This window comes from Sitophilus oryzae, unplaced genomic scaffold, assembly GCF_002938485.1.
Source record: "Sitophilus oryzae breed Bouriz unplaced genomic scaffold, Soryzae_2.0 scaffold_1297_pilon_pilon, whole genome shotgun sequence".
NCBI lineage: Eukaryota > Metazoa > Arthropoda > Insecta > Coleoptera > Curculionidae > Sitophilus > Sitophilus oryzae.
In genome coordinates, this window is record NW_022145945.1 from 13,875,590 (window position 1) to 13,891,080 (window position 15,491).

General features: G+C 33.0%; 1 protein-coding gene across 6 annotated transcripts in view; it reads right to left on the reverse strand.

Moving 5' to 3' along the window:
* Nucleotides 1-877: 877 nt before the first annotated feature.
* The window catches only part of LOC115874833 (proton-coupled amino acid transporter-like protein CG1139), a 91,684-nt gene continuing 77,070 nt past the window's right edge, over nt 878-15,491 (reverse strand). For 4 of the 6 annotated variants that reach the window (XM_030890143.1, XM_030890140.1, XM_030890141.1 and 1 more), the window contains exons 8-10: nt 13,691-13,869; nt 12,757-12,938; nt 878-1,456 (exon numbers count right to left, since the gene is read on the reverse strand). In XM_030890143.1, coding sequence (XP_030746003.1) covers nt 1,203-1,456; nt 12,757-12,938; nt 13,691-13,869 — 615 coding nt within the window. In that variant the 3' untranslated portion in view covers nt 878-1,202. The remainder of the gene's footprint in view (nt 1,457-12,756; nt 12,939-13,690; nt 13,870-15,491) is intronic. The other 2 variants (XM_030890145.1, XM_030890144.1) reach the window with 1 other exon arrangement.

Consider the following 15,491-nt stretch of genomic DNA (forward strand, 5'->3'; position numbering starts at 1 on the left):
AACGCTGTGCCGGTCAAGCTTAATCACGTGACTAAAAGTTTATTTGATATAAACCATACCTAGGTATTTGTTTATAATTTCAAAGTTTATAGAATTCTGCAAACTTTAATATCATGCTTTGTAAGAACAAGAGTTCTGAGCACCATTGATGCTTCATTTAAAAATACGATCGAGCTTGTAGCTCTATGTACTGACTTGTGTACAAGAATAGGCGCAGCAGATGACAATCAGGGTTCGGAAAACTACATGTTACTCTTAAAATGTACATAAACTACGTTACATGTAGTTAATCGATGTAGAGGGTGTAGTTTATGTAACTTTCAAATATCAAACGTTTGAGGCAGGTTTGAGGTGAGGTAAAAGATAAGTAAAAGCTTTAAAAAACACATATAAATGTATTTGAGAAAACAGAAGAAATATAGCTTTAAATATAATATTCACATCTTATTATTTAGACCCCTCATAAAACGGAAAATTATTAAACTGATGACCATATTATAAATCAGGTTGAAATTACCGTATGATCGAAAAAAAAATGGCGTACAGTTGGCTTGGAAATGATGATCGATGACATTATCCATATAATTTTACACCAAAAATGACACTGATCTTCGTTTCATAGCTACTGCTGACGCCCTTTTTTTTCGATCATATTGTACTTTCTACAAAGTCTTGACAAAGATTACTAATTAGGTGATTAAAATCTTATAGATATTTTATATTTGTATTTTAGTTGTATTAAAATGTTTTGAGTTTTCGTATTTTATAATAATTTTAATATATTGTGTTAACCATTATATTCTGTTTTTTATAATTCTTTACTTAAATAAAAAATGAAAATTTAGGATATTTTTTTTCGTAATATCAATACGTAGTTTATTAAAGTAGTTTTTATGTAGCTAATGAACGGGAAAAAGGTAGTTTTTGAAGAAAAACTACACTTAATCAGGTAAATTACGTCTTAATTAACTACTTCCGAACCCTGATGACAATACTTAAAAACACTAGCAATGATCGCTAGCTGGTACTGAATAGGCTCTGTGCTATTACTATAACATGATTGTTTGTAACATCACTTGGCCGAATGAAAGAGCTGCATAAATATATGATGATCTAGATGTAATGAGATGTCTAAAATTCTTAAAAAAACGTGTGACGTAATTTCTGGATAACCCCAATAACAACTTCACGTTATTTATCTCCTAATAATTTCCAGAGGCAAGTTTCTGAGCTATGGCGTAGATAGCGCTGTAACTGCCAGCTGACAGTCCAACAACACCAATGACGATGAGCAGCATGTCTTTCCAGAAAAGTAAGGTCTTGGGGTTGGAATTTTCTGGCCAATTTGCGCAAAGTTCTATGATGGCAGGAAAGGCGATTCCCAGAGCTGAGAGGCAGAAGGAACCGACGAGGGAGATGAAGAGTCCAAGAAGGGGCACTGTCATCGCCAGAACAACTGAAAAAGAAAAGTTTATTAAGATTTATTACGATTATTGTTAATTAATGAAGTTAATGCGCATTATTAGAAAGTTTTAGGTACAGCTCTTAGCATTTCTAGGCAAATTTAATATTCACGTACTACAACTTATAGAATAAAAAGAAGATATACTTTAGGGACGGCTTATTATGATGTAGGAGAGTTGATACTACTACCACAGATTATACAGATTATAATCTTTGTTTTTTCTTTATTGTTATTCGTGGTTCCAATTTTCGGAATCGAGCACTAGTTAGGTGACTAGTTTGCGCACATAGCAGGCCCAATTATGGCCTCTAAAATTGTGCACAGCGCCCATAGACTTAAAATAAAATATAGACGATACTATTTACATCTCAACGCGGACAAACAACCTTTTTTGTACACATGTTTACTTCTGGGTACAGTCGACCGAGCCTTCCTCATCCAGCCTATGTTGTCACGTCTTTAATATTATCAATATTTTTTTTTCTTGTTATACACATATATTGAGATATTAATACTACAGTTTAATAAAGTAGGTTTTAATATTCCATAGATGTATTAAATAGTCCTTATACTACTAAATTATAAGTCGGATACTGTTTAATAAGGATAAGTTCTTTACAATATGACAACACCGATTAAAGGCGAGGGAGCCTATTCATTCATTTATTACCTTGTAGTACGTGTCGCACGTGTGCGGTAAAGCTTTGTTGCCGCTATCTCCCCGGCTGTATTAACGCATTTTCTTAGCTTGTAGTCCTTAAGTGTTTATTTTATTGACTTTTTCTGTTCAAAAACTATAAAATATGGTTCGCCAGTGCCAAATTTGCAAGAAATTTGACTTAAATAATCCATTTAAGTCTTGAAACGACTTTTGACCGGTAGGCAACTCTCAATTTACCCATTGGCAGTCAGTGGCGTTGTTGTAGAAAGGCGCTTATTTAGATAATATTTTAGTAAAATGTAAAATCTGATTTTTTTCTTTTACATTACATTATTTACTTACTTACATTGTAACAAAATCATAATTATAACCCTGTTAATAATTAATAATGTTTTTATTAAAATATATTCCGGTTTATTCTAAAATTATCTTCAGAATTTAAAATAACATACAAGAATTTTAAAATGATATTACATTATGAAACAATATTTTTAATATACCGGGTCGTCTCAAAGTGGCTCAACCCTATAACTTTTTTTTTTTTCAGATAAAAAACAGATTTGTATGTTAGTAGGTATATGACATAAATTAGGATTTATTGACGTATTCAATTGTTTTTGGTCTCTTCCTGTTTCACCGAAATGATTACATCTTTTGATTTTAAAGGCACCCGCAGTATATTGCTACTTTATTCGATAAAAAATGACACTCTGAATAGAATGACATATCATATGTCAACTTTTGACATTGTCGCTTAAAAACATATCCTATTTTAAATTTCAATCCAGTTTTTTCAATCCACTAAGTTTTAATCAAGGAGACTTGGAAAAATAGTTTTGATCGTCTAATAGGTTTCGTGTCTTGTCTAGGCCGGTTAAAAGATGTACAAATCGTATTTTTAATCATACATATGTCAATTTTTCAAATGGAACAAGGGTGACTCATTAGCATATTTGGAAAAAGCATTTTTTATGAGTATATTGATACCACACACTTGGTATTTCGAGTCAAATTGTCGTTATGAACCGCGTGTTACAATTACAATTAAACCATATGCGAAAATGTCAAAAGTTGACATATGATATGTCATTCTATTCAGAGTGTCATTTTCTATCGAATAAAGTAGAAATATACCGAGGGTGCCGTTTAAAAATTAAAAGTTATAGTCATTTCCGGTGAAACAGGAAGTGACCAAAAACAATTGAATGCGTCAATCAATCTTAATTTATTTCATATACTAACATACTAAATCTTGTTTTTTTATTTGAAAATATAAAAAAATTATGGGGATGAGCCACTTTTGGGACACACCCGGTATAATAAAGACAGTACCGAATTAAACAAATGTAGTTTCCATTTTATCCACTTCCTATCACCTTTCCTTGCTTTAATGGAACAGATTTATGTTTTCTCTAATTTACATAATAAGACATCACTTAACCAGAAAAAAAATTACAATAATCATATTTTTTTCTCCCCCTGTCGCCGATTCTATTATATCTGTGGAATAGATCCTGTTTTGATTAATATTAGGGGTTGTAAATGTTTGACTAAAATTAATAATTTATTATTAATTTCAAAAATTACCTAATTTCGATTATAAAATTTCTTCTATAACGTGTATTTTATTATTTTTATCCTTTTTGGACTCTAAATTGTTTTTTCTAAACTTTTGTTTAAAAAACCTGTCCTAAATTTTAATAAAATATAAAGAAGTTTAAATACGATATATTTTTAATATAATTATAGCTTCATTAAAATAAAAAATTACCCGGCTATGATACGGAGAGTTCAGGTGTACTTGAGAAACGAAAGACAGTGTTGTGTTTCTCGGCAGAGCCGTCAGGGAACGACCGTTACGACAGAGACAACCTATCTATCGCTCGTGTCGCACTCGTTATAACCTAAAACAATAACACAACAATAACAAGACAGTGTCTGACCGCATGTTCCAGCTATTTATGAATGAGATGCTCAGTCTATATTTTATTTTAAGTCTATGACAGCGCCTGACCGGCACAGTTATTAGAGAGATATCGCAAAACCGAATAGCGTCATGCAGTATTTACGCGTACCTTATCATGGTCAGTCATGGTTACTATATGCGCGAGTCAATTTTTAACGCAACGCCCACTAATAACGTTACCGTCTGACGTAATTTGCGGATCAATTACACCAAGAGCTATTTCTAAATAACGTTTAAAAATTGCTTAAATGGGCATGTGCGGGTATTTGGCAACTGGGGCCGGCCGACGAGATCTTTTATTTTAGGTTATGTTTGAATTGTTTTGAATTATTACATTAGTTTTATTAGGTAATTTGATATTTAAGTAGCTGGCCCAAAATATGGTTTCCACCTCTTCCAATAATAAAGAACCTATAAAGACACTTAAGCGTTGTTCATGTAAACGAAATGTCGCGATTCGTTTACGCGAATCGCGAATCGCGATTTTGCGAAACTGCTCTCATTGGTCCAATTTTAATGATCAGAAATTTGTGTACTGTCAGAAATTTTAAGATTTTGGCGATTCGCAAGATTTAAAATTTGGGGGGCGGGAAAGTTAAAGTGTTTTCAACTTTTTGCGAATATTCGCGCGATTTTAAGGTTCGCGTTTGCGCAGAATGGTGTTGTGATCGGTTATCGATTATTTTGACGACACTGCTATATGATGACAATTTTTCAACCAAGTTATCAAACTCCTGTACAGACAATCTGTGAAAATTCCTAAATTTTTTCTCATCTTTTGTCCTCATTTCTTGAATTAAATTGCGATAAGCACCCTTGTTGCTTACGAAATTTAAATATTTCACATGTCCCAAATGACCGTTCTCTTCTACGTTTTAACAATAAGTAAATGACAATTTTACGCCTTCTGTTCCAATCCCACAATCGTAATGAATATTCATAATCATTAAACAAATTTGAACTCATATTAGATTTGTTCGGGTTCTTGTTATTACCGATTCTGAACCGTCCTAGAGCTCTGCAGCGCATGCGCAAATGAAACAATGTCTTCATATTTCCTTCTGCGCATACGCATCACAGTTCTAGGACGGTTCAGAATAGGTAATAAGAGAAACCCGAAGTAAGCTATTGTATGCTATAAAATATAAAATAAAGGTCGGTAACACGAATAAAAAAGAAATTAAGTTATCTCAGGTTATGATCTTTTTTGGTAACTTTCAGTCGAGCAAAAATGAAATGTCCCTAAAAATTCGCGACTGTATGAAATAGGTCCAAATTTTGCGAATATTTTTTGGCGAATCGCTTTCCGCAATTCGCAATTCGCGTCTACATGAAACAAGCTTTAGGTTTACAGCAGATGACGACTTAGCCCTTCTAAGAGAATTATTTGTTGCTTGTTGCTCTAAACCCACTGGCAGACGTTGAACAATAAATCACTGGAAAGAAGCACTTTAGCCCTTTAGTTTTAAAATACCTAGTAAACAAAACAATTTCAAAGTTTTAAATTCAAAGTTAGATTAAGTTTAAATAGCGGACGCGACCGCGACGCGAACAGAATTCTTTCCGATCCGGTAACTATAAATGAAGAGAGCTAATACCACCTCATGTAAAGGAAATAACATCTGGCCTTATTAACGTCCATGCACGCTATTCGGTTTAGCGATATCTCTCTATTACGCTGTTTATTGTTGTTTTACGGGAGTTTATTTTTGCGCACAGGAAATTTGACTCGTTTGCACATCGCCATAAAAAACAATTTTCGTACCACGAATTAGGGATAAGATTTTTATCTGTATACATATAGTATACTTAATCTGTGCTACTATTAACAAAATGTTTATATCTGCCTAAAATATGCAGACACAAAACCAAAAAAAAAATATAAAGAATTCAAGAACCAACCAGAGAAGAGGATATAATATAACACGCAAAAAAAAAGAGTACAACAACTATCAGCTACATTCCTAATGTAATTTCTTTCATTTTCGTATCTTTCGATGGTAAGTGGAAAACAAAATGTGAAAGTGAAATTAACTTTAAAAAGATATAGAAATAATCTTCATTAGAAATACGGTTGTATGTAATGATCATAACCCTATATTATTTTATGGAAAACGTAGGTATAAGTTTATAATTTCTAAAGACCTTTCAAATTGCCGAAAATACCTCAAGTTATGTCTAAATATCGTTCCAATATCGTTCGATTGACGGTTAACCCGAGATCTAAAAAGATTAATTAAGCAAATCAATCTTAAATTTGAGTGCAGTGCTCTAATTTTAAAGCTTAAGTTTTAAGACCACATAAACAGTTTTGCATTATTGCTCAATTTGTAAGTAATATAATTTAGTTTTTCATCATCATTTACTGACAATGCTAACATGATAAGAAAAAAAAACGCGTTCAGAATTGAAAGTAAAGCCTATTGGTGTTTGGTGAATTCGTGTTTTATTTTGCTATTATAATATAGATTCAAGTCTCAACTGGATTCAGATTGAACTGCGTCCCATTTATGTTATACTAGTTTGTTTAGTGAGAGCATATTTTCTCTCACTAAACAAACTAGTATATTTGGACAGACAAAATCAAACACATGATGAACAGAAAGCCAAAGCCATGTCTAGGAAACTTAAATAAAAATAACAGTTGATGAAAAATTGGCTATCTATTTTATATCATAAGTCATTTATCTATGACAGAAAGCAATCTACTTTTGAATTAACATAATGCACAACTGACTGTCACTATCACATACTGTTTTGCTGGACTGTACCTAGGATTCCGAATGATCATAGTTCGGAACTATTCAATTAGTACACATCCTCATAACAATACTGGAAGTTCTAAATATAACACACTTAAATCACATTAGTAATAATAATTTTAGAGCCAAGATAAATTAAGTGGTACAAATCTAAACAATCTCGTAAGAAAGTTTATTTTTTAATGTGTTTTTCGAATTCCGCAATTCCTGAACTCGCATCTCGGCTAAAAATAAAGATAGAAGATTTTAATATAATGCTATTAAAAGCATTATTTATCGGGATTTCTGTCTACTGGTACAGAATATATATTAATCCTGGTTTAAGGTTTTTATATTTATTTTGAATAACCTTTTGTATGAAAATGTGTAGCTGATATCTAAATAAATAAAAGTCGAGTTTTACTTTTACACCTATTTATAACTCAAGAATGACACAGAATAACTATATTTGATATTAATTATACTTTTAGTTGCGTAATCTAGGGCGCGTTTAAATTTACTGTTGCCAACCATAGACATATAGTCTAAGAGCTGGCTACATAAAAAACCTTATCATCGTTACATGGCTAATTTTTTGTGTGAAGTATCCTTTTGTGTAGCCATTATGAAATAGTCATGTCTGCCAGCGCGATCCCGGGGCTTAAAACGGGGGCGGCCAATCGAAAGGGTGAAATTTTGACACCAGAAATATTATAAGATACATGAGTTATAATTGCGAAAATAACTTTTATTTATTATTAAGAAACGTGGAAAATTGTTGGCAGACATTTTTCTAGTGTGCTAAAATGCCGACAGACAACGCGAAAGAGGCATGAAATTTTAAAAATTATTAAAAAATGAAATTTGAAGAATAAACAAAATTATGGCATATTTGCATGCCGATTTGTGAAATGTCATATTTATTTATTTTAAAAGCCGTATGCAAAAGGGCAGACAAAGAGATCGTGGCTCAATCATCTGAGTAAATAATAACTGTTTGTATATTTACAATTAATTTATTTTTGTTTCCTAAAATATTTTGACTAAAAGAAAATATGAAAAAGTGGGCAACGCTGTGCCGGTCAAGCTTAATCACGTGACTAAAAGTTTATTTGAGATGAACTATACTAAAATATCGGAGAAATTCACGGAAAAAATTATACAGAAAAATATTTTTTAAATAAATTAGGTTTGGAACTCTGCCATCTTCCGTAATTGACAGCTCACTTCACGCGCGATTTTAGATTATTTGTAATAATTGATGTCCAATGCAAATCAGTGACATACTAAACATTAGAACGGAAAAAAGTGAAAAAGTTATATATTCAAATCTAGAAAGATATTGAAATATATAGAAAATACTTGGGGGGTGGTGGGTGAGATGAATAAGAAAAGTGTAATGGAAATAATATGACCTATCAGGACATTATCAAAGAAGAACTAGAATAATCTAATATACAGGGTGTTTTAAAAAACATATACCATCTCTCGTGGGGAGATTCTTCACGTAAAAATAAGATTATTTTTCATATCAACATAGGTCCGATTCTGCTTGGTTTCGCAGATACATGCTGTTAAAGTCTTAATAATTTTTCGATTTATTATAATTTTCTACCAACTGCTTTTAGTGATTCGAATGAAATTTTGAGCATGGTACAAAGAATACAAGGTATGATATTGCGCAGGTTGGTCGCTACGTCACAGGTGATAACAGGCGCTATTGGTCAGCACGCTCCGCGCGCCAGTTCAAATCGTCAAGATATTGTTATAAACCTGTTTTTTTTGTTTATATACCGTCATTGAATTATCGCTAAGTAAGTTACTGTGGAGCAATGAATAAGAAGTCGGGCTAGGAAGCGAGAGACCGGAGTTCAAATCTCGGTCGGAACATCACTTTTTATTTATTTTTTTAAATACTGTTGTATTCTATAGTTTATTTTTGTAGTATAAAAAAAAGAACTATTTACTCTGTTATTTTTTAATCTCCGGTATTAATATAAATTGATTGTTGGTACAATACCTCATTTAATATAAAATAATATTCTACTTTTTGAAATGTATCGGGCCCTAATTGTACCTAAAAGTAATATATTTTTAGTGATATACCATATTGTAAACTATTTAATATTTCAGTCACTTAAAAAGTTAATTTGCATTGAATAATTGCCTACCATTAAAGGAAATTTGAGCTATATAATCCTTGATGGGCATATTCTGGGTATGCAAATACTTCCTCTAAATTTTGGGTTTCGTTCAACCGATTTATTCTCAAAACCTGAAACATCTACATATAAAAAGAAGCACAGGTCACTAATTATAATAAACTTTACCCTTGGAATTACTTCCACTAATTATAATAAACTTTGGCATTTTCTACTTTTCGATGGGAAACAATAAAATTCCCAACATTTTTTAAATGATGTAACAATTCCTCTTGTGGTTACTTTTCCATAGATATCCTCATCTCTGTCCTCATGTGAATTCAAAGGCAATGAACATGAAAATTATTTACCATAAACATCGCAAACTAAAAACCTAATAAACAATTTTATACCGAATATAGAAATAAATTTAGTATTCTTACCTATTATGGTCCAAATCCATGTTAATAGATAATTATTATTTTTAAATATATTTTTGGAACTGCTGGTTTTAGTAATTATTAAATTAAACGAATTAAAAAGTCTTAAAAATAAACAATTCTTAATCATAACCCCAAAAAATGCAGATCTCCTGTCAACTTTCTTTATTTTTTATTTATTCATTATTTTCCTAGTGACGTCACAGGTGGTATGCGCGAACTGAACGAAATTGAAGCCGCTATCGATCATACCTTGTATTCTTTGTACCATGAATTTTGAGGGTAAAAGTTACTATAAGTGCTACATATTTTAATACTAAAAAACTGTCGATAAATTTATCAGGGACGTGCATATATGGATTATCACTGGGATATTTTTTTTTTATAAAATGTGGCACAAATGACTTTTTTCTTTTGACGTCAAAATTGTGTAGGCTGTTTAATGCCAATTAAAAGTTATCTCCTGATATTTTGTCGAATTCGGCCTCTTTGAGATAAACGCAATTTTATTAATCACAATTAATAAAATTAAAATAAAAATAAAATTAATAAATTGTATATTTTACCTAATTTATTATTAAATATTATTACTATTAGTTATTATTACTAGATATTAGTCCAACCTAGAGCAATTTAAAATAAAAAAATAATTGTATTTAAGATTACAAAAAAATAATAATTTTCATACCCATGTTTATAGGAACTTTTTTCATATTTTTTTATGAGGAATCAATGAGTACTTATTTAAAACTTTCGCAAGTTAATGATACTAAAATGTTTTAAAAGTTGCTATTAGACTTGGATCAAGACAAATTATTAAAATTGTATTTATCTCATCAGGGAGGCCGAAATCGACAAAATATTAAGAGACAACTTTTACCGGCATTAAACTGCTTACACTATTTCGCCAATAAGAGTAAAAAGTCAGTGGCGTACATGGACCTATCCATATACAGGTCCGGTAATATGATATCTAGGCATAGAAATTACATGCATTGGAATGAAACGCCTATAGAAAGTCTAAGCTTAAACAGAGATGGACAACAACTTCCCGTTTCCACTTCCACTACGACTGTCGAGTTAGACAAACTCCAATAAGAACAAATTTTGGAAATTCCGCCGCCTCCCATCCACCCATGATACCCATCCACCTGCCCTTTATCGCCATTATTTTATTTCCCTTCCCGCGCCTCCGCAAAACGCCTTCACCTCAGTCCATGAGTTGCCAGGTCTACCGGTTTCGTCTGTAAGCTACCGATCTACCGATATAAACAAAAATCTAACGATATGTTCAACTGCGTTTTTAGTCTAATCTGACTTTATTATTGTTTATTAAATTTTATTTAGTAATCATAGGTCATCGTTCTGTCTAGTTGCAGAGTAACAAAGATATTCCTACAAATCCTTATTACTCTTTATTAGGCGCGGTATTGGCGATATGCCCGAAGAAGTTGATATCTTTTGAAAAGATTTTGTTTCATTCATCTACTAAAGTTAAACCCATATTTTCCCCAAAAAAATATAAACAAAAAACAAAATCTAAGTTAAGAAACAAACTGAATACGGATAAATATTTTAGTGCTTTTCCTATCAAAAAAATATATTAATGTGAAAAAAGAGTTGAGAGTTGCTACAGCTTTCCCATTAAAATGAAATTAATTTTAGATATCACTGATCAAAATTTGTACAAAGGTAATAAGTGACTGCTATCCCTACTTGTTATAGTTTTTATTAATATATTAATATTGTTTAATTCAATATATTTTTTTTAATATTAAATAATATACCTCTTCCTCAACCCGGATTCATCCACTCCTGGATATATTTCTCCTATCTATATAGGTTTCTCCTATCCTTTTCCATGTCTCCCTGTTTTGTGTTATATTTAACCACCGTTTACCTGCCACTTCCCTAATGTCACGCAGGGACGTGCCCCTGCCCTAGGGTTCCCAACTTGAGCATCGGCGATTCCGGGACAATTATTTTTAAGCTTTTAAATAATTGAAACAAAACATTAAATATTAGAAATTAAAATATATTATGTGTGTAGTACACACTTTTTTAGTTTCCAGGTCCCGGCCAAGACAAAACTTTCGCCGGGACAAACTTTCTGATTCCTGGTTAATCCCGGCCAAACCGGGACGGTTGGGAACCCTACCCTGCCCACGCGAGCCTTAGCTTATCTCCCAAGACCATACTGGGGAAATCACTGTCCCATCCCATTCTCATATCCAAACCTCAAAATTTTCTAATCAAAAGCGTGGCCTTGAAATTGCTAAACCTCTAAACCACGAAATGTCGAACCTTAAAACAAAACTACCCCAGGCGAGTAGAACGTATGATTCAGAATCTCGCACTGAATATAATATACCTACCTATTTCTAATTCTTGTTATATTTACTGTATTTGTATTTTATTTGAGTGATCTAGTATTACGACACATACGAATACTAATTTTGGACTTAAATATAATATTTTATTTTGTTTCTGTACTTTTGATTTTTGTTGAAGATCTACCGAGAATTTTGTTCTCGTATGGAATTATAATCTAACAAACTCGGCAACCCTGTTCGGCTACAACTTTATAAAGTTTTTTTCGGTCTAATTCCTTTGTCGCCGCCGCCGACTGACCGGTCGGTGTCGGGCCGACTAGAAGGAAGATCGTACAGTATTGTCATTTCATAGAATTGCACTTGCTATTTTAGAAATGATTTCAAAGTTCTGCTTCTGCATGTTACTTTTTGTTTTAGAAAGAAATTGTTATGTGCCTAGAGAAAACATTCATAAAATTGTTTTGTACTTTATTTAATATTTCATTAAGTAGGCAAGATAATGGGATTAGAAGATTCGGGATTTAGGATAAGCCAACATAATTTTGATTTAACAGAATGGCAACACTGTCCTTCGTCTTTCTATTTTTTCGATTCTATTCTATTAGTAGCCGGTAGCCCCCACACAAGCGTCTTAAAGACCCGCCCCCTCACGCAGAAGCTCTCTCGTCGTATCACTTCTATGATCACTTCCCCTATACAATGGTAGGGAAAAGACACTTTATCCGTCTCTGTTTGTCAAGGACTTAATACTGCAGTGTATTTTGCAGCCTTACCATCTTTTTTTGTCGTATTGAAAAGCTCCTATTGCTAATGAAATTTTGCCACACGTGTATAATCGGACTTATGCTGATATAAAAAAACAAATCCACGCCACCACGATATAAAAACACAAATCCACCACAATAGCACATGTTTTTTGAAACACCCTGTATAACAATATAAAAGATTCGAGATAAATCAGTAAGCAGTATATTCTTGAGATTTAATAAAATATAGGGCATATACTCACATGTTATGACTACGCAAGCTATACGTAAAAGGTACTCGTAACAAGTCTTCATTTTCTCACTGGTATTATCTAGTCGCTTGACAATATAGTTGGTCCAAACAATTTGGACTGGAACGTAGCCTTGTAAGCCGTACGAGATGTAAATAGCTATTGAGTATGATATAATAATAATTTGAGCCAACCTGCAAGAGAAAACATCTTATATTGTTACACTGTATTTTACAATATCACTTCTCAATCGAAAAAAATTGGTCAAGTGCGAGTCGGACTCGCGCACGAAGGGTTCCGTACCATTCATTATCTATACATTAGACACTATATTATTATAAACTTTTTTTCCGATTTAGCTGAAATTTTGAATACGCGTATAAGTGATTTAAAAAAAATGAAGAAACACATTACTAAAAATTGTATTAATCAATAATAAATATGTAAAAATTAAAAAAAAACGATTAAAAAAAAGTCGCCTTGGCTAGGATTCGGACCTGCCTTACTACGGCTCCAACATCATAGCAGCGTAAAGTCCTAACGCTTTAACCAGGCGGCCACCCAGGACTTTCTATGTAATATAATTCTTATTTAAAAGATAATGTTTAGTGAAAGTACTTTTTTATTTATATTTATATTTATATTTATTTAATTCTGTTTTTAGTATTTGTTCTTATAGCGGCAACATAGATACATTATCTGTAAAAATTTCAACTGTCTAGTCAATCTGTAAAAATTTCAACGGTTCATAAGATAGACCTTTGTGACAGACGAACGGACGGACGGACAGCGAAGTCTTAGTAATAGGGTTCCCGTTTTTACCCTTTGGGTACGGATCCCTAAAAAGGCCAATTAAGTCCCAGATGTTAAATTTACTAATAGTATAATAATTTCATAATATTGACTATCAATTTTAAAAAAAAATCATTACAATGAAGCAACTTACAGTTCTTTGATTGGAAAGTTCATCGTTATGCTGGATTCTATTTGATCTCCATACTTCCAATAGCCCATCATGCCCATGCCAACATAAATGACGGTTACCAAACTCATACCAACGTTTAGTACTCCGCAAGGCTCTCGGAAGTTTTTGGGAGTGGCCATGTTGTTTTCTAATGTTATAACCTAGAAATGAAAAAAAAATTATCAAAAACTAGAAGGTAAAAAAAATATAACAATATTTTAATCATAATCTCATGCTATAGTCTAAAATTGAATATGCGTACTCTAAAAATATTGGAAAATCGTGGGTGTTATGTTACGATGTCTGGACACAAAAGGCAACGAAAAACGAAAAAGCAGATAAAAAAGACAAACTTGGCTGAGCAATACCATTCAGAGGTTCAGAGCTTCGTTGCGATGTTGAAGGAGCAGTTATAAAAATGGTCATCAAACAGTCATCAAACAACTTGATATAATCTCATTTTATACATCTATAAATGCTAACTTGAAAACTATGAGTATCACAGTTTCCGCAGAATTGCATCGTTAAATGAAACACATTAAAAAAATAATTAAATCGAATTGTTTAATTAATATTTTCAAAAGTCAATAACTCGGAAACGGTTGGTTTAAGGTACATTGTGTGTATTTCGATTTTTGCTTAGAATGGAAGGAAGAACCAAAATATGCAATAATATACAGGGGGTTCCATTTAAAAAATGAATCTTTTATGTGCCACGACTTTATGACCGACCCTGTATACTTAAATTTTTTACCCGCTAATGGACATTTAAAAACTAACTATTATTTTTATATTTAACTTTTTGCGGTACCTCTTATGTTTTACCTTATAATCGACCGTTCCCATACATATCAGCGACCCTGTATATTTTCAGCCTTTTTTAAAAAAATTGGCGCCGGGAGGCACGTATAGCCGCCCATACTAAATATGTTAATAAAAAGTTGGTAGGCAGTTCTTTTAGTTTCAAAGTAAAGGAATTTTTCCAATTTTTTTTATCTCAAAAACTGCGACTTTGACTGATTTTGATGTTATTACAAATTTTGTTACAAATATTATTCTTAATCTTAAATTGAAAACCGCGTTTCGCTAGCTACTGTAATTTTGGAGTTACGATTTTTTAAAATTTTTAACCCCCTCGCATACCCCCTTACCAATCCCCCACCCCCACCAAAAACTAATGGCCAGATTCTCGGGTGCCACAGTATTTTTGTGCCAAATTTGGTTAAAGTCGGTTTAGCGTTTTTTGAGTTATCGTGTTACAGACGGACAGACAGACAGACGGACAGACTGACAGACGGACAGACGGAAGTATTGCCTCATCGTCACCTTGGACATCAAGAACGCGTTCAACTCAGCCCGCTGGGATCGCATTTTGGAGGCTCTCGAGCACACGGGTGTACCCTACTACCTACGAAGGATGGTCAGATCATATTTCAGCGATCGACTTCTGCTTTACGAGACGGAGCAGGGAGCAGCTGTGCATGGGGTCACGGGAGGGATACCTCAGGGCTCTGTCCTGGAAAGTCGTACATAACATTCCACAAGAGTGGTCTTGTGGAATGTTATGTACGACGGTCTGCTCCACCTTGAATTACCGGCAAACACAACACTCGTGGCTTTCGCGGACGACGTGGTGGTTGTCCTTGTGGCGAAATAGTTGGAGGAGCTGGAAGCTGCATTCTCCATCACCATCAGGAGGATAAGACAGTGGATGCAATCGGCAGACCTGTCGCTGGCGGAGCATAAGACTGAAGCACTCCTAGTGAGTAGCCGGAAGAAAATG